The following is a 19,180-nucleotide window of genomic DNA, read 5'->3' on the forward strand; positions in this document are numbered from 1 at the left end:
CATACGCCTCGATTTTCGCAGAAGTACCGACCTCCGTTCGACCTCGCGCGCTCGGTTGTGCATCATCTCGTCTCGATCGCGCGCGTTTCGGAGTACACAGGTCGGAGTGACCATACAAGCGCGGCATAGCAACAGGTATGGCCGGCATCGCCGCGAAGTTGGCCGCGCGTTTTTTTCTCCGCCATTTCGAATCGTCCGTTGCGTTACTTCTGGCCGCGGGTGTGCCGTGTGCGGGTGTTTGCGCGAGCGAGCTTTCCGTCTTCGCGGAGAATCGTAGCGGTCATGCACGATCAACGCCGCGGTGGTAGCAGATGCGTGTTGATTGCGCTCGTACCAGTCATACGCGATCAACGGTGGTACAATGCCGCGAGTGAAATTGCTTCGGTGAGTGATAGGGGCTAATCCTCCCGTTGTGAAGTGCGTGTGTGGTGTATTCTGTGAGGGAGCAACTCGCCGCCCTGAGAGGAGGTCTGAGAGGAGGTGGAGGTCCGGGGATTGGCATCAGGCAACGGCGGAGCAACCGTGGGTGAGTGTTTCTCTCTCTTTCCCTCCCTCCCTCTCTCTCTCTCTCTCTCTCTCTCTCTCTCTCTCTCTCTCTCTCTCTCTCTCTCTCTCTCTCTCTCTCTCTCTCTCTCTCTCTCTCTCTAATCGAAGATTCGATCCTTGGTGTGGTCTCCGCTCCGATTTGCGGGTGTCATACCCAAGTGAAGCGAAAAGTCATTAATGTGATTCGTTATTCAGCTTGGGTTTGAAAACGCTCAGCCGTACAGGATGTATCTTAGCGGGCAATACATTGGGTTGAGCGGCGAGAACTTTGCAAGAATCGCGAGGTAGACGCGGCTCAATGGGTAATAACGACATAACTTATCGATCGGTTGATCGCGCGCATTTTTACCGACATAATTTATCGATAAAATGATATGCGTTATTACCTACTAAACCTACTGCCCCTGCAAAATCTATCGCGCAACCCGTAACAGCCTAATGCCAGTAGTGCTGTGTATTTAAATATTTACGTTTTTTACGTAAAACAATATTTAATGTTTACACAAACCTTTTCATGTACAATAAAAACATATAAAATATGTAATTTATAGTAAATTAAATAATACAGAACACAATAATATACAAAAAATTAAGTTTTAAGATTGTTAATATATTGATTTTGTTGTACGATAAAAATATATATTAAAAATTAAAAAGTTACAAATAAACTAATATATCAAATTTTTATTATATGATATATTAAGTTTAAATAAAACTATCTATTTTTTATTTAATTTTATATCACTTGTGCATTTTGTAAAAAAAACTAATATTTAAAAAAAAACACGAAAATAATATAATCCTTTTTATCGTTTTTGTATGTTGGAAAAAAACAAATATTTTGTAGTATTTTTTAAAAATATTTTTGTGAGTGTGCTTTTAATATTTAGATGTTTTTCTTTTACAGATTATTATTAATAACTCCGCTGCTGCGCATCAGACTGGTGAGTCTTGAATTATTTTAATCTTTAATCGTTAGGATTGCGACGAGGATCGTTTTGCTTGTTTTTGAGAAATGTCGACCAATTTTCTATCGAACAAAGTATGGCATCATGTAATAAAGCCTTGTTGTTTCATACAAGTAATAAAGATTTACGAGTTATTGTAAAACAGAAAATCTTTAAAATTTAAAATTCTATACCTTGAGAAATGAATGGTATCTTATGGATCACTGTTAAATGGATCCAATTAAGTTCGTATAAAAACGTTTGATTTCTCATAATTAGTATATTCTATTCTATTGCTGCATATCAAATTGATACACACACACACACACAAAGGGATACGTATAATTGATAAGAACACATGGAGCTTTTCTCTTAATGACAATATATTTGTTTTCGGTTTTTGTGAATCTATTAATAGAGCGCATATTAATATTACTGAAGATAACAGGCAATATATTACAACCTATTTATATAATTAAGCCTATACTATATATATACAATGGGAGTATAGGATATTCAAAAAAATGATCATATCTGTGATAAGAGAATACATTAAATATCTTGGCATCTCTTCATCGCAGATTTTCTATTACAATCTTCTTCGCCTGGCGGAAACCTTACCGTGTTTTTATAACAAATTCTTTGCGTATATATTCCATCCATTCGTTCGTTAAGTACGTGAACAATGTCATATATTTAATAGTGACAATAATGATGATGATAATAATAATAATAAAACGTAATATCAATAATAATGAAATATAATAATAATAATAATAGTAATAATAATAATTTATTTTTCTATTATGTTGTAATAATACTTAACACTAAATCTCCCCCTAACATTTCCTCTAACTTTTTACAAAAAGTTTCGCTTTTGGTTTTTCCGAGTCGATTAATTTCTACTTATAAATCTAACAAACCGAGTTAACCTCGTTTATAAGGTTTGAAAGGGTTTGGGACTAGACAATGACGTTCCTCATAACCCGATCTTTATAATCCTAGTTGATTACATTTTGATATTCCTTTAGCTCTCCTCACCCTTTCGTTGAGCGTCACTCTTGTACACGAGTTAGCGCGTCGAGCGTTGCACTAACGAATCGCTGACTAGTTTCTAATCATTACGACTACTCGACTGTGCTAATTAAGGCACTGAATCACTAAGAGCAGACGAATGTACATTTTCTTCCGAGTTTTAAGAAAAATCTATTCAGATCAAGTATCAGAAAATTAATGTCGCCGACTAATGTCAGACAATACAAATGTTTAAAACGTACGCTCACATTTAAAACAGACGTTCTCAACAAAAATCACTAATCGTTACAAAAATTAATTTCTCCTTGAATAATGATACCTGTTGTATACTTGCTTCATATCAATAAAAACGATTTATCAATAAAATCGATTTATTCCTTAATCCGTTGAAAGTTTGCGTCGTTATAAAATTGGTCGATGTTATCTCATTTAGTATATCTAATTGATTAATTACTCAACAAGGCCTCGAAAGTAAGACACTTCGTTGTTCGACGATGTGCGATTTTAAGGCCACTGAATTCGATGTTCTCGATTGGTCATACACTTTAACCATTTTCTTTCTATAAATAAGTCACATTTATGCTTCCACCTCGGTAAAATCCATTAACATCTCAACTAGTAATGCGCGTAATATTTCTATAGCTTGTAATAAATATCGGTATATTTATATAAGTAAAATAATGTTCTGATAAGCAACAGAGAGCCGAAACAAGCAGTGCGCACGAATTAATATATCGGTAGACAAGTACTTTGGAAGATATGCCTTGTTATTACAACGTATTCTATGTATAAATATATAAGACGGTATCTATAATCGATCCTTGAGGAAAAAGATTTGTTATTCAATTATTATAATTATATATGTGTATATATATGTAGAATCATAATTTTTATAATACATATGTATGAATTATAATTACATATACACATAATTTATACATGTATTATAAAAATTATAATTGTACGTATATACGCACGCGTGTCACAGCAACACGCAATGTATATCGGTAGGAAATTCTTATTCACCGAGGAGCTATAAATTCCGTCTCTCGCTTTCCTAAGTTTTATCCTAAAAGTTGATCCATTACAGACAAACGCGATCTTTTTTTTTTTTCGTCGAAAAACGCATGAAAATATAACTTAACAACTTACAGCGCTAGAAATTTTGTTTAACATTAAGTGTTTAGGATCTACTTAAAATTTAACTAAAATTTAAAACACGTCCTCTCCGGAAACGCGCACCTCTCTCTCTGAATCACGTAACTGGTTCCAACGCCATTACGGAGTTCCCGCATTGATCTTCGTCGGTATTTTTAGCGCATTCATTTAACTTTGTCGAAGACGTATCGTGTGTCAAAGCTATGAGTGTACTCTGAAGAGAAGTTTCTCGAACGACACCGTTAAGATAATTGCATACAGAAGTTCGTTGCGCGAACGATGCGTTCGATTTAGGAACCATCGACGAAAATACACAGGAACAAAGAATTGTAGTACTCGATGAGCTCATGAAATTATGTTTTTAAAGGCCGTTAAGAGTGCAGTAACATTTCGATACATCGTTCTATTGTAACATTTTGAAATACAAATTAAATATTAGAATAGCGTCGTGGCCAAAAGCCAATAATAGATCGTTCGCGCGCATAGCTTTCGAATATGGATCAAAGTACGTTTACCGAAGCCTCTTTGTCGGCTCTCCAGTTCCGAGTCGTTCGCACGTCGAGGATCACTTTTTCGAACGAACGATCGGCCAGCTCGTTATAAATACAATCGTAACTCTAAAAAATCGTTGCGTCTTTTCTAAAATTCCGCGTATATGTTGGTCGAGCGCGCCAGTGTCGGCTCTGTACGGGAGGAGGGAGAGGAAGATTAGATCGGGGAGGCGAAAAGGGAAGAGTACAAAGTTCGTAGGCTTAGCGAGAAGTTGTGGTTCGCCAATTCTCTGACGCGGGTTCTCTGTCGCTTCGTCAAAGCTTCATTCTCTTCGCCTCTTACGGTTCTCGCGCGGGTGATGCCCCCTATACGTTTGCGAGAGCTGATCAGGAACATATAGAAATCTCGAAGAAATAACTAATAACGAGGAAGATGATGAGCTGATCCCCGAAGACGACAATCGGGGATCGAATGTTTCGCGCAGCTGTCGCTCCGTTTCCGTCTCGTAGAAGGCTTAGCTGCAATTATCTCGTGGCGGTCTAAATGTTAAAGCTTTATTGCAATCTAGCCTCCTGAGGTGTTGTCTGATACGGTAAGCCCGGGAAAGCTGCTCCAGCTGCCGTTGCCGCCGCCGCTGCCGCTGCTGGCAGTCCTGCGGCACCTGGCAAAGTCGCATACGTGTACGGTGCCACGTAACCCGCCGCGGCTGCATTAGCTGTAAAGAGAAAATTATTTCTCATCAACGTTACGCGTCAAATATGACATTTGATTTTGTGTATTCTCGTAATTCTTACATTGAACCTTCCATCGCGTAATGTTCGTATTTTAAGTCATCTAAAATTTTACACACAAGAAATAATCAAATCTATGTTCCATAAGTGAAATATATATCGTTCCTCGATACATAACAGCAGATCACAGAAAAAGCATACGCAAGCGATTGGTGCGCGTTGTAAATCTTATTCTGTGCCTTAGCTTCTTCCTTATAGTGCTATTCGCTTGTAATGCATAAAGCGGATAGTGCTTTCTCTTACTGACCACCATCACTCACCGCGAGAGCACCGCCACCATCACCACAGACAGCGCATACAGACTGACAATATATGCGTCAATTTTATAGTTCGTGAAGCACATGCAGGATCTTATCTTATTTATTACTCATCTATTTTTGAGCATCGAATAGTGAAGAGATTTCGTGCGCGAGCATATAAATGTTAACGTAAGAAATGTATCATACATTTATTTGAAAAAAAAAGAAGTAACACGTAAAATAATAAGAAAAGTGAGATACTAATTAGGTAGTTGGAGAATCTTTGAGCAACTGAGCATATTTCTGCAAAACTTGATATTGAGTATTGTAAAACATTCAATGATCGAAATCGCAAGAAAGCGAAATATGTGTATGAACGTAAAAGGCTTAGCAGAATTCCCACGAAGGATCCGTCCGGAAATGCTCAAGGCTTTTGGAAAACGCAAGTGTGTATAGAATAAGCGCTACTCCATTGCATCCGTTTCTTCGCGACGACACAACCATCCCCGGCATCGGAATTATTATTCCCCTAACCATGCATAATTTGGTGCGTAGCAAAAAGCTGCACACATCAGGTTACGCGTTTCCCCAATTCAATTCCCTTCGCATTATCCCCTGTATCCCCCTGTGCCCCTCTCCGCCCCTTCCCACCGAATGAAAACGAAAACCAGATCCTGTGAGAACCCCGCTTGCGAGTAAGCACTACGGACAGCCCCGAGGAAAGTGCGGCGCAACCCTCCCATCTTCCCTCCCTATCTTTAAGATCTTCTACCGTAATCACGCAGCACGGACGGCAGAAATTGCGGTAGGAGAGCTTTCTCCAACCGTTGCTGATGCGCCAACGTCGCACCGGGTCCGTTTTGCTGCTGCTGCTGGTGGTGTTGGTGGTGGTGTATCTGATAGTTGCTACCCTTGCTCTGGACACTATTCAAACACGTACCAGCCGCGGCCGCGGTGGTGTACGGATACGCCTCGGCGAAGTTGTACGATGTGCCCGGGTAAGACGCGGCGGCTGCTGCCGCGTTCTGATACTCGTAGAATTGCGATGCCGCGGCGACGGCGGCTGCGTGGCTCAATTGCTGCGTCGTCGGAAGTGGTACCAGACCACCTGGCGCCGCAGCCGCCAGGTAGGGCGACTGGTACACATAACCCGGTGGTACCCTGCAAAATGAAAATGACCGTTAGCTACGGATGCTGACGCAATACGTCGGCCGCAGCGACACTCTGAGATCTAAGGCGGCGGATGTTTGTGAATTAAGTGCGACGCGCACTGACGGCGACATTTTTCATTTTATCAAGGAAAAAGAAACGGAAAGAAGCGAAACCAAACTTTGGTGAATTTAATCCGTGCGAATGGTTCATACCCATTTTGTACGTCGAGTATAAAAATTATTGGCTGCAAATCTCTTATCGCGGTATTGGTAGAAAAAAAGAATGAACGCCGTCTAGTTCGCGAAACAATAATTTACAAACAAGTACACCTACCTTGAAGCGATCGAAAGCCATCGGATAATGTTCGATGCTCTCTGAACTTTTGAAGAAGATGCAACGAATAAATCTGATCTCTTTCGTTCACTTCAATTAAATACTTCTCTCGTTTTATGGGACGTAATGAAGTTGGGAGGGAAAGATAACGTATAGCAAATGTTATTCGTGTCATGATTAGATGTGTGTGTAGAAAAATGTTCTTCGTGTAACGTATTGTAACGTATTTCGCGATGTCTATTACGGATCGTCAATCAGAAAAAAGAAAAAAAAATATTTGTAAACTCGTCTGCCTCTTGAATGCCTGAATGGTCGTAGATAAAAGGATGACAATCACATTAAATGTCCCGAGAATCGGCATGGCAAAGACGAGTATCCGCGCACGCACGCACGCACGCACGCTCGCACGCACGCTCGCACGCACGCACGTTCCCGCACCGTCGAATTCGTCAGAGCACGAAGAGCACGCGCGCGACGAAAAATACAAACTTTCTTTATTGCGTTTAGCGTTACAAAAAGATTCTCGGCTCGACGGTCTTTCGCTCTCGAGCAGCTCTCTACCAACACCAAAAGCACGCAACACCAAACGGCAGAGTGAGCGAGGGACCGAGTTCTTTTCGACCGATTTTCGGCGCGTATGTAACGTACGAACGATAAAAACCGATAGAAATGCGCGCTTCTGTGTTTCGATATCAATCGATACGCGTGTGTGACATGTGAGCGAGATATGTGTATGAGAGCGTGTACAGGATATTTTATTTCATGTGTTCCAAAATAGCATATCTTTGAAAGATTTGACTTAATCGCATCCTTAAAATCAGACTAGCTTTTCCTTCCGTTTTCTCAATATATGTAATACTTCAAGATATGCGATCTTAGAGCCGCGATGAAATGTTCTGTATATAAATAATCGAAGTCGCTTTCTCTTAGTTATGAATTTCTGCCAAATCGAGTCAAATTTTTTCAGTGCATATTTAATAAAAGAATAATTAACTTAATAATAAGCTTCTTAATTGTTCTTAAATTAAACATTTTGATAATTAAAATGTTCTATTATACAGAATTAAAATTCTATCGAAGCGAATTTCACTTGAAATTAATTAGAGGAAACAGATTTTATTTATACATTATTAAAATAATTCATAAAGATTCATTAATTTTTGTTAATACAGATTCTTCTAATTTGATCAAATTTTTTTAATTCCATTAAATTTTTATTAAAAAAAAATTAACTTCGTGTTTATTGGCGAATTCATTATGAACTGAGAGAAACTTGCGTCTTCCAATATAAGTGTACATGTGTGTAAATAAATTATGCATGTCTAATGCATTCTGACGTACTAGTTGCAATGTTACACAGAAAAGCACTTGTTAGAGAAAAATTACATTTATCATTCCTAGAATATTTATTTTTATCTTTCTCATCAAAACACATATTCAAATAAAATTTAATTTATTGATATCTGACATTTAAAGAGTTCGAGTATATAATGCGACATATTACTTTGACAAATAATTTCATTACTAAAAATATAAATCTGTATATTTTATTTTCAAAAGAAAAATCATATATTCGTAAAAAAAAAGAAATCGATTAACATCAGGATGCACAGTAGATGTGTATGTGCGTGCGTGCTTACGTTCGATGGATATTTCGTTGGAAAAGAAAAGGAAGAAGACGGGAAAGCGGAAGGAAGCAAGTCGACGTGAAAACGGTAACGTTGCTCTCACTGGTGGTATCAATAATAAGGCGGAAAACGAACGCAACAATCCAAGAAAAAATCTTTCACGTGTTGGCAAAACAACAGCAAACCAACGACAAACGTGTATGTAGGTGACTGCACGAAATATAAATACTTCTCGGCACACGGCACACGATTATCTAACACCAACGTTAGTACCTAAATTCACAGATCTAAGGAAACGTCTCGAGTTTGCTACTCTCCGATTTTTACAATCTTTGGATATGCTATAGAGTAACTCAAAGTAAGGTGCACATATATTTTTGTAAATACTTTACACTCTCTATGCAGATTTAGGGGACGAACTCGATATCGTTATTCATTATCACTTAAATTATTATACTGAAAGAATAAAAAATTCAACTAATTTGTAACATTCAATAGCAATATAACAGAAATATTATTTTTTATATTATATTGAATTTATATTGAAACACTAACGCATTAAAAAGTTGCAAAGTTTCAAATTTTGTTTAAATAGGAAAATGAGTAAAATAATATTACAACGAATATAATTTTTTACGTGTGCATTTACGCACTATGCTATCCGATAAATTTGCTCGTTACGTTTCGCACGTCATTGCAACGACGAATACAAGCATTGTTGACTGCATGCATCCATGCATGTGTGCATCGCATTTGTTACGCATTATGTAATACTTTTGTCAGTCATATTCGATCTTATAAAACGTGCCGAGTCGTCAAAATTCATCACTGTCAGATTGTTGCATCCCCAAAATCTGCGGCAAGGCGCATTTGGAAAAAAAAATATATAAGACGTCACTTAATTTAGATTACTCCGGAGTGTATCCAAACTTTAGAAAAATCGACGCGCGACGTCTCGAAACGTATCCTTGTACGAAAGGAAGAAAAAAGATAGTACATCTCACGGCAGTGCCTCTGTCTCCCTTACACTTTTTCTTTTACTCTTTGCCTTTCTTTACTCTCCTCAAATAATAACGCGCGGAAGATCCCGACTGGCGAGCGTTCTTCGATCAGTCGAAATTTGTTCATCGATTCGCAATTGTTTCTTATCGATCGACGTGTGTACTCTGCGAATAACATAAAATATATGAAACAGATAAATTCATTGTTCAAATTCGCGTGTAAAATCGTGCTTTAAAATCAGCAATTTATTATTTGAAGTCTTTTAGATAGGTTAATGAACAACGTAATCAATATTTTCTATTAAATGCTCAAGCACGTAATCTTGAAGTTTCAAAAGTTTAATTTAATCAATTTAACAAATTGACTAAGCAAAATATTAAATGTTTAATTTACGAAACATAAAACAAAAACATTATTAAAATAGTATAAACAGATTTATATGGAAATAATAGTAAGAGAGTTGATCTCCGTAAATGTAGATGGACAAGTCGACGCGAGTTTCGAAATCCTATTTCGTGAAACTTGAGATTATAATTTTATCTCGTAAACCTGATTGCCATCAGGCAGTAAAGCTAGTTTCGGCACGCGATCTCAATAAGAGATCTCTATAGTTACAAACGAATATCGTGCATAGTCAATTATGAATGGAGAGCTAGCAGATATTCGATAACTGTTTAAATGGTAAAAAGCGATTCCGTAGAGTTTCGAGACACCGAAGGAGCCCGGCCTTTTTCCCGGAGACAGCCCTGAACTTTTTAGCGGATCGATAATAGCCACTGTCCAGTCTGCGAAGGAAATCAATATGTCGTCCTGTGGCTCCGAACGGCCACAGAGCTCCTCCGCAACGTCGGATTGGTGCCCGGTGACCATTATCACACAATCGCAAACAATCGAGAACGCTTCGACACGTGTGTCGTACGTCGTACGTCGCTTAATTCGAACGAGCATGTCAAGTCGCGTGCTGTAACGGGGGGAGGGAGGGAAAGAATCACAATGGCCGTAGAATCGACGACCTTGAATTGGAGCTGTCATCTAGGATGGATGACCACGCGGTCGATGAGCATTACATGACGCGAGAAGGGCGAAATTATAATAAAAAGCTAAAGGTAAAAAAGAAATGAGCCATATGTCGTTGCGTTATGACGCTATAATGTCGCATTGCGGACGAACGACGCTTTTATCAGCACCATTTAAAAAGAGGATCGGAGCGAGCAAAAATTCACTTTTTTTGTTGCGTCGATTTACGTGACGATTCGCAAGATAAACTGCACTTCCGCATCCGCGGAACATTGAAGCGCGTGAGAAAGTGTAATTATTTTACAAGTATTTTAATTTAGATCGACGTCCTTAGAAAAATTATGTCTTTATGTCAAGAAACTCTAATCTTTCTCTCTCCGCCTCTTTACGTTTGCTATAATATTAATTATAACTTGCTTACGATCAAATATTTATTCGTACAAGATTTAAGAAAAAGTCGAACAAGTTGTATGCGAAAGAAAGAATAAAACCGGCGACCTTGGCAAAGTGCATCGGATCGAGGAAAAGAAAATATATGCACCGACTGCACTTTTTCTTTATCTCGGTTTTATTTTTAAAATATGTTGGCTCTGTCTAAAATTTCTCAAATTATCCGCGGTAACGTCGAATCATCTCGTTGTTTAACTGAGACAGGGAGATTCGTTGGGGCAAAAAATAAAAATAACAGAAGCGTGCCACGATAAATGATAGACACCTTGCGCGGCATTCGATCTATCTGAACAAACAAACGCGCGGAAATTAATAGGAGTACTGCCAATTTTATTGACATCGACGACTGTCAGCCACCTGCTCGACTTTTCAGTGTCTCACGCATACACACGAACACCATATTAAAGATTAATTGATGGACAAGCGTTGAAAAATATCTCATTTATTCTTCCGTTTATTCTAGATTTTTCCACTGACTCATACTGGACTTCTGTTTTTAGATTAGACGAATTCACGAGCAAAGATAGAGTATCTGATTTTTCCAGTTAACGAAAGCTGAAAAAATCTGCTTAAAGAAAAATTAAAAATATCTAAAAATATATTTACTATTTTCTCGAGGTAAAGAAGAAACGAAAGTTTTGCCATCATTTTAGCAGACATTTATCATTTAAGACAGTTTATCATATGATTAGGAACATCTGCAAACGTTTGAGAAAAATATGAAATCGCGCATTTACTTTCTACGAGAGAAGAAATTATTATCGGTCCACAATTATCAAGTTGCATCGACATTCGATATTTCGCGTGGTCTGAAAACAAAGCCGCGACACAAAGAACAGGCAGCGCGCGAATGGCGTTCCCTCCTTCGTACAGTCTCGCTTTTCCATCGCTTTTTTTTTACTTCTACATTTTCCATCGAATTTATCTGTCGGTCGCATCTCGGCCGAGGTACGTGCATTATGGATGGCTCGCGTGTCCTCAACCCCTCCTCCTTTCCCTCCCATGTTCCATTCTGTTCTCCTCGTTCCACGTGTGTTTCCAGACCGGCGCGTTCGTCCCCGTCCAGGTGGTAATTTCCAATCCCAATTACCCTCGTCGCCGTTTCCCTCGCTCTGAACGACAGGCGCGAAGAAATCTTACCGAACACAGAATCACCGAAAAATTACTACGAAGGACGTAATAAAATAAAAGTCAAACAAACGACCGGGCCTTTCTTTCTTTTACAACAATATTTCATGTCTAATGTAATCTCCATAATGCATAAGAAAGATTACGATGTACGACTAAGCAGTTACTTAGACTCTTAATAACTGTTAACAGCAAAAATATTTTTAAATGTGGTATCAAGGGAACGTTTATGAATACGCTGACATGTCGTTCGCGTCTGTGAAAAAATATCCATCACACATTTTCGCGGGAATCGGTACAATTGATAAGCACGTGTGAAGTGTTTTCGATCTTGTCGAAAATTATAAACGACGCGGGAAAAGATACATATGTCTTGCCTTCTAACGGATATCCAAAAATATCTTTCACGCAATCACGGTGTTCTTAATATAAAGTATGTTTAATTTATACAAGTGTGTTTAGTCTTTGTAATGACAAGATATGGAATTAAAATCCGAATTAGAGTCATTATTAAAATATTATGACATTTATTTCAGGATTTATTACAGTAGTTTGAGTAGACACACGTGGACTTACTTGAGTTCTAAAGGCATATCTGCGCATCTAATCAGATCGCACAGTGAAATCGCGACATTGTACGAGCCAGTAATTGTCCCAACGAATTTCATCGGAACCCATATTCGTGTATATAGGTCTAGTAATAAAAGATAGACTGCTAATTGATCGCAAGAAACGCGCCGATCGATTTCATCACATCAGCGATAAGAAAAACAACGGAGGCGTAGCGGGCACGCTAATTGCATTCACATCACCGGTTTATTTTACTTTATGTACGATGACACGGATAGTCGCGAACGTTGCAGATCAAATTAGAAAAAAATACTGATTTTTTTCAATATATGCTTAAATTCTGATAATTATTCACGAATTATTTTCATTAAGTTTTATTTTTTTTTTTACAATTACGAGACATTATTTGACAAAAGCTTCTGTCAAATAAAATCTCATAATTTTAAATATAAAAAAATGTTCTTTAACACTTAATACAAACAAAACTTTTTCTAAAAAAAGCTTTGCTCAAAATCTAATGTTTAAAATATTTAATAGTAAAGAATGTGAATGAGACAAAATCCTACCTAGGTACTATGAAAACACTTTTATTTCGTTAAGAAATCTATGAAAGACGAGAAAGAATTCTTTTTAGAAAAATTTAATCATTCGATGCGGAGGTGAAATAATGTCCGTGATGCATCATTCTTGTACTTTTCGTCCTTGAAACCTTCGTGTGGAAACAGGGCGGTCGGTTTTAACAGACGCATAATTTACACAATGAAGAAGCGCGATGTGCGATGTACGACCTTTTTACACGATCGATGTAACATATGAACAGACACAAAAAACTGTTGCATTACGGCGATTCCCGCGAGAATGGAGATGCGCACGTTTGTCGCCTCATAATAATTAAAAAAAAAACAAAACAAAAAAATGGCGTTAGGATCGATAAAAATAATGGCGAGCCCGAGAAAAATTTTACTTCTGTCGAAAAATGCAAACTCACAAAAGACGATCGAGTTGGGCGAAGCAATAAGCTCCGCAAAAATTTTTCATCCGAGTAACGTGAAAATAGAAATAATTGTATTAAACTTTCAAGTGGATAGAACAGAAAATAATTCCCCATATTTATATACATCAAACTAATATCAAATTTTCAATCACTGCCACGGAACGTTACGTAGTTAGAAAGGGGGGAACGGGTTTCCCAATAATTTTTTCCGCGACATGTAATAAAAGCGTGTCGCGTCCTGGAATTTCCGTGTTTCTTTGTAAAAACGCTAAGCAGAAAGGCCGGCGAGGTGAGGGACACAAAATCATCCCGCAGTCACGAAGAGGCCCCGTATCGTCCCTTCGTGACGGATCTAAGTGACCACCCTCGATTTCCGACGCAAAGTGGCAGCGCACCGCGATTAGGATCTCCCGACTTTTTCCCTACGTGCATTACCACGCAACTTACTGACGTAGTGTATACGAGGGGGGTGAATCGGAGCGACAGGGGTTGTTCAATCAACCCCATTAATTCGTGCGGGCCACTATGACCCTCGTGGCTATGGGGCGATCGTTAACGGTGAAGCGGAAACGCCCGTTAGCGAAGCGGAAGCCGCCGAAACACCTTGCACGATACGTTGACACGAAGGATCCATGATCTAGTAACCGATATTTCTATTCTCTCTTTTTACATTTATGAGAATGTGTTAATCGATAGACCGCTGACATACGTAAGGTTACCGAAGGAATTTGTAATATCCAAAAATATCTCTCAAAAAAATCACAATATCTCATGATATACATAGTACATAGAAATCATTTTATACACTGAGAGAAAAATTACTAAATTTTAATAAATATTTATTCGAATAGTACTAAATTTATTAAATATAAATATATATTTTATTTAGTACAAGAACCATTAATAAGTATCATTTTTTCTTATAAATATATTTATCCGCAAGTAAATATTTCATTAGTACTATTCGAATAAATATTTATTAAGATTAAAAATTTTTTCTCTCAGTGTACGTAATTCTTTGATCATAGCTAAAATCTTCCCAATCGAATATCTTTCTAGAAGATATTTCGAGTCCTGCACAAACGCGAAATTAATTTCGTTAGCCCCGATCGTTGACGTAATTGCAGAGAACCGGTTGAGCGAAGGAAACGATGCTCAGGTTTCGCAGGCATCCGAATTTACGCCACTTTCATTTTGCTCTCGAACGACATTTACATACATCGGTCAGCGCGTAATCTCACTATCATCTCCTTCCGTATATGCTCGCGCGCGATTAAAATGTGTCGAACACGGAATGCGACGTGGTCGGTTTTAAAACGCGCGTGGATGCATCGACGGCACGTGGTGCTTCGCGATCGCGCGGCTATGCGTTTCCGCATCGCATGCGAGTGCATGTGGATTTACGCGCGCGTATGTGTGCGTGTGTGTACGATGTTCGCACTGGTGTGTGTATGCCGTCGCATATCCGTAAAGCCACCTGCGCACTCTGTACGCGCATGTGTGCACGGGCGCAAATGTATATATATATACATATATATATATATGCATGACGAGTCGATGCGCAGTGCACGGATTGTGCGGGCGCCGGCGCCGTGGATAATCCAATGGGATGATCTGCCAATCCTTGGAAAGCAGATCGGACCAATGGTGACTGCGAAGGGTGGTGCCACGACGACTTAATTGTTCGCGATACACGCGTCGGCGGGTCCGCCAAGAATACGATTCGGCAAACGTACGAATTAAGAATCGAGACGCATGCTCGAAGAAGAAGGAAGGCTCTCTTTATTCCGCTTGGAGAAAACAGGAAGACGATTGATTTAGAGTTACAAGCACGACAAAGTATTATAATTGTGAGATTCACGCCGTTGCTCGTATTGTAAATCAATCATTGGCTTTTTTTTCAAACTAGAAATATACGTTGATTCAAAAATAAAATCCGGAAGTTTTATCGACGTTAAAACGCGTGCGTATTCCGCGTTTACTTTTACACCGTGTTACTCATACATAGAAGTAGAGATGACAGAGATGGACAGCGGTAGATGAAGGGAATTTATTTCTCAGGCGTTCACTCGAAGATATAGTTTACGAGTACGTCTATTTCGAAAGTGCGCGACAGTTCTAAAATTTCGAGGGATCATCCGGAATCGCGCCGTTCTAAAATTCGAGATGCAAGTTTAAATGCGGCCTCAATGTATTTATGTAAATGCGATACACAGAATGTGTTCGCTGCTGTCTCGCTGGTGCGATGTTACTGGCTTGCGTCAGAAGAGCGACGACGACAGGTGGATGGGGGCCCGCGGCAATGAAAATAGAAATGGACCTTTAACACCCTGCGCCGTTTCATCTTCCCGAAAGAAATGGGCGTAGATCTTATTTCCCGCCAACGACGGGACGAATGAGACAGCAATGAAATACCGAGGTAATATTGGCGACATTAGAATCGACTGTTTCAAAGGACGTGAGTCAATGTTTTTACGAATGAGTCAGAAAGAGTATAACCTTTTCCTAAGGCAGCATTTGTGTGTACCGTATAAAAAGATACGTGGCCAGCAATGCGCGATGGCGTATTTCTGAAGCGGTTCATGTTTACTTTGATATACAAATACCGCTGACTGTATATTGATCAAATTAGAGAGAAATGGCGTAAGAGTTCGCGAATGCGACCGTACTTGTTATTTTTCACCGGTAATTAGTTTTGGACGATATTTGAGATGGCTCGCGAAAGAGGAAAATTGAGACAGGAAGCGTTCGTCTTAAACCGAAGATTTGAGTCATCATCTCGCTTAATTCAGTCTCGACTTTCGGTACACGTATAACGAATGGGTAGCAGCGAACGGAAATGATGCGCGAGAGCATAAATAAGCGTGGATTTTTTAACGCGGCCCGACGCTATATCGCGCTCCGTAAGGACGGCTCTAAATCGCGTTAGAATCCTCTCGATAGGGCCTACAAGCGGCTTACAGTTAGACAGAAGCTGACAGGCTGAGAAGCTGAGGGACAGGTGGTGCTAAATAAAGACTGGACCGTCGCCAGCGCGGCTCCAAGATGGCCGGGCGAGACGTTCGTCGTCGTCGTCGTCGTCGTCGTCGTCGTCGTCGTCGTCGTCGTCGGCGTCGGCATCGGCGTCGTTGTCGTTGTCGTTGTCGTCGTCGTCGTCGTCGTCGTCGGCGCTCGCTTACGACACAAATTTACCAGCACCGTCGGACGGAATCGTCTCTGACGTCTACCGCGACGTCCGGACCGGTATTAAATTTCACTTTTCCACCTACGTTTCGCTAATTCGAGGAGGCGCATCGTGTACCACGCACCTACGCCTATGCGTGACGCCGCGCCGACGACGACGTTTTTGCCAGTAACGCGTGTCGACGTGCTAAATGCGAATTTTCGGCTGCGACGCGGTCCCGCGAATGTTCTCCCGTGACGAAAAACTCGGCCATTGTTCGCGAGCAACAGCGCTGCGTCGCAATGCATTCCGCAAACGTGACGTCGATGAGATCTCGTCAATCTGGATAATTTCGTAATTAGGGAAAAGTAGCATTTTTTATCAACCTTATTTCATTTTGCAAATTTCTTCACGAATGGGTCAGTACCGTGAGCTTTTAAGCGGAATTGAGTCGAGGCTAATTGACTTTGTTAAAGGTTCTATGATAATTTGGATCCGTAATTTCGACCAAACACGCAAGAGTCAATTGGAGAGCCGTTGCGTGGGGCTTCGCTGGATCGCACAAAAAACGAACCCCCTTCATATGGACGCTTCTATATATTCACGCTTCTTTCGTGTGATTGCGACACGTTTCTTCGCGAGATGAGAAAAGTCGGGAGCTCTCCCGCGATCTTTCATTAACACAGGCGAGAAAAAGGGAGTCTCAGATTACTCCGCAAAAAATTCACCGCAAAGAGCGACAGGGAATCGAAACTATGAGCGTTTGTCTCTGCCTTCTGCGTGCATGTGCACCTTTTCCCACAGACGCGAAAACAATAGGTAAAAATCCTGAAAAAGTTTATTGCAATAATGATGTTCCTACAATTGATACATGCTGCATCTGGTAATTAATACTGGAACAAATTAAAAAAAAAAAAAAAAAAAAAAAAAAAAACATTCGACGACGCCATGTTCCGTTCCGCTGTCTCATGACGTAGAGTTATATGTTTATATATGTATACCGTGTTATTTGAAAGTCCAAAAACCACCCACGTACAACACCAAAAAATACAACACCAATAGCGACACCAAGTGTAGTGTAAGCCTTCACCACACACACAAGGTTATTAATATTATAGTGGTTAGCGGATCCTATACGATAAGTCCCGACGGGCATCCGTACTTCATGAAAGACACTTCGAACCACCTTTTATCGCATTCCAAGGAGGAGTATATCTATCTCGCGTTACTTCCATTCCTAAACTGCTGTGTTAGCTTTACAAAAATAATTTCGCGGAATCGATCCTCTCGTCCATTTCGAGCGTGTGTGCGCGAATTTTTCTCCCGGCCACACGCCGCGTGTGGTCGCAATACTGCTTAATTTTATTTTTACGTTCCCGTATCATAAATAAGAAATGACGAGTTATTAAGCGGCAGTCTTCAAGTTACCTCAATTGTTAATACAATCGGGGCTTGCATAATTATATTTATGCGTTCTCCATATTTCGAAGAAATTTTTGTGCTACATTGAAGAATCCGCCGAGCCAAATCGCGAGGTGAACCGCGATAGAATCGATCGCGCGATCAAAAATTAACACACACCGCTCGTGTTCCGATGCCGGTCGATTTCCGGCCGAGTCTCCAGAAGGAGAGAATCTCGCAGTTGGCGAAATCGCGGCCGCGTTTCTCTTTATTCAACTGAATTCCAACGTCTCTTCATCCTCCGGCTCTCGGCTTCCGTCTATCCGTCTGTTTCTCGTTCTCGCGGAATCGCGAAAAAGGCGCTTTAGCGAGCAAACGAGAGGCACGCGGAGAAGTCTGCATGGTCTACGTACGCCAAAAGACTAAATATTTATAAGCAATGGCCGGACGGTTCCTCGGGCGAATCAGATACGCTTCTTCCTTGGCTTGCGTTAATTTAACGAAGAAACCTTCTATTTCATAATTTATACGGCTCTTTATGCCATTCACATCCATGTTTCACGTATCATGGTTCTTTAATTTTAAAAAGGAAACAATACAGCCGGATTGATGAAACACGTTTAGGCGTCAGCTTAGCTACAAGACTCGTTAAAGTGTCTAATAAAGTACCTCGTTCGTTTCGACTAAAAAACAAATAACTCAACGCGAAGGGAAACACTGTGAAAATCCGCTCTAAAATTGGAAGACGCTTAGCTTCCTCCGTTTTAATATTCCCGCCACCATAGACAAACCAAGAAAATCACAATAAACGGAATAAAATATGTACGTAAGAATAAAAATTTAGAAAAATCGCCGAAAGGCATAATTTTTGGAAAGAAGAGAAAGATTATGTATGCGTTTAAAAGAATTGCATATAAGAAAAGAACCGCTCATCGGTATAACAAGTGAATAATGTTCTCGTTAATCTCCAACTGCTAGTTTTAATTATTAGAGACCGTTAATTGACTGAGAAAATTACGAAAATTAAGTTTTATTATTTTTATTTCAGGTAACTAACGGTACAATGTAAATTAGACGTATTGCGTTCTTTATATTAAGATTTCCAATGCATCAAGTAAAGACTAAAAGAGAAAA

The 19,180-nt window shown here is 39.7% G+C and overlaps 1 protein-coding gene across 5 annotated transcripts in view; it reads right to left on the reverse strand.

The window, feature by feature from the left end:
• Nucleotides 1–1,858: 1,858 nt before the first annotated feature.
• Nucleotides 1,859–19,180, reverse strand: part of LOC105196353 (RNA-binding protein 24) — a 30,847-nt gene continuing 13,525 nt past the window's right edge. For 3 of the 5 annotated variants that reach the window (XM_011162261.3, XM_039447778.1, XM_039447779.1), the window contains 2 exons: nucleotides 5,981–6,369; nucleotides 1,859–4,893 (listed from right to left, as the gene is read on the reverse strand). In XM_011162261.3, the coding sequence (XP_011160563.1) occupies nucleotides 4,733–4,893; nucleotides 5,981–6,369 (550 nt within the window). In that variant the 3' untranslated portion in view covers nucleotides 1,859–4,732. Of the gene's footprint in view, nucleotides 4,894–5,980; nucleotides 6,370–9,348; nucleotides 9,488–19,180 lie in introns of all 5 variants that reach the window. The other 2 variants (XM_039447780.1, XM_011162263.3) reach the window with 2 other exon arrangements.

Source organism: Solenopsis invicta, chromosome 4 (genome assembly GCF_016802725.1).
Source record: "Solenopsis invicta isolate M01_SB chromosome 4, UNIL_Sinv_3.0, whole genome shotgun sequence".
Classification (NCBI taxonomy): domain Eukaryota; kingdom Metazoa; phylum Arthropoda; class Insecta; order Hymenoptera; family Formicidae; genus Solenopsis; species Solenopsis invicta.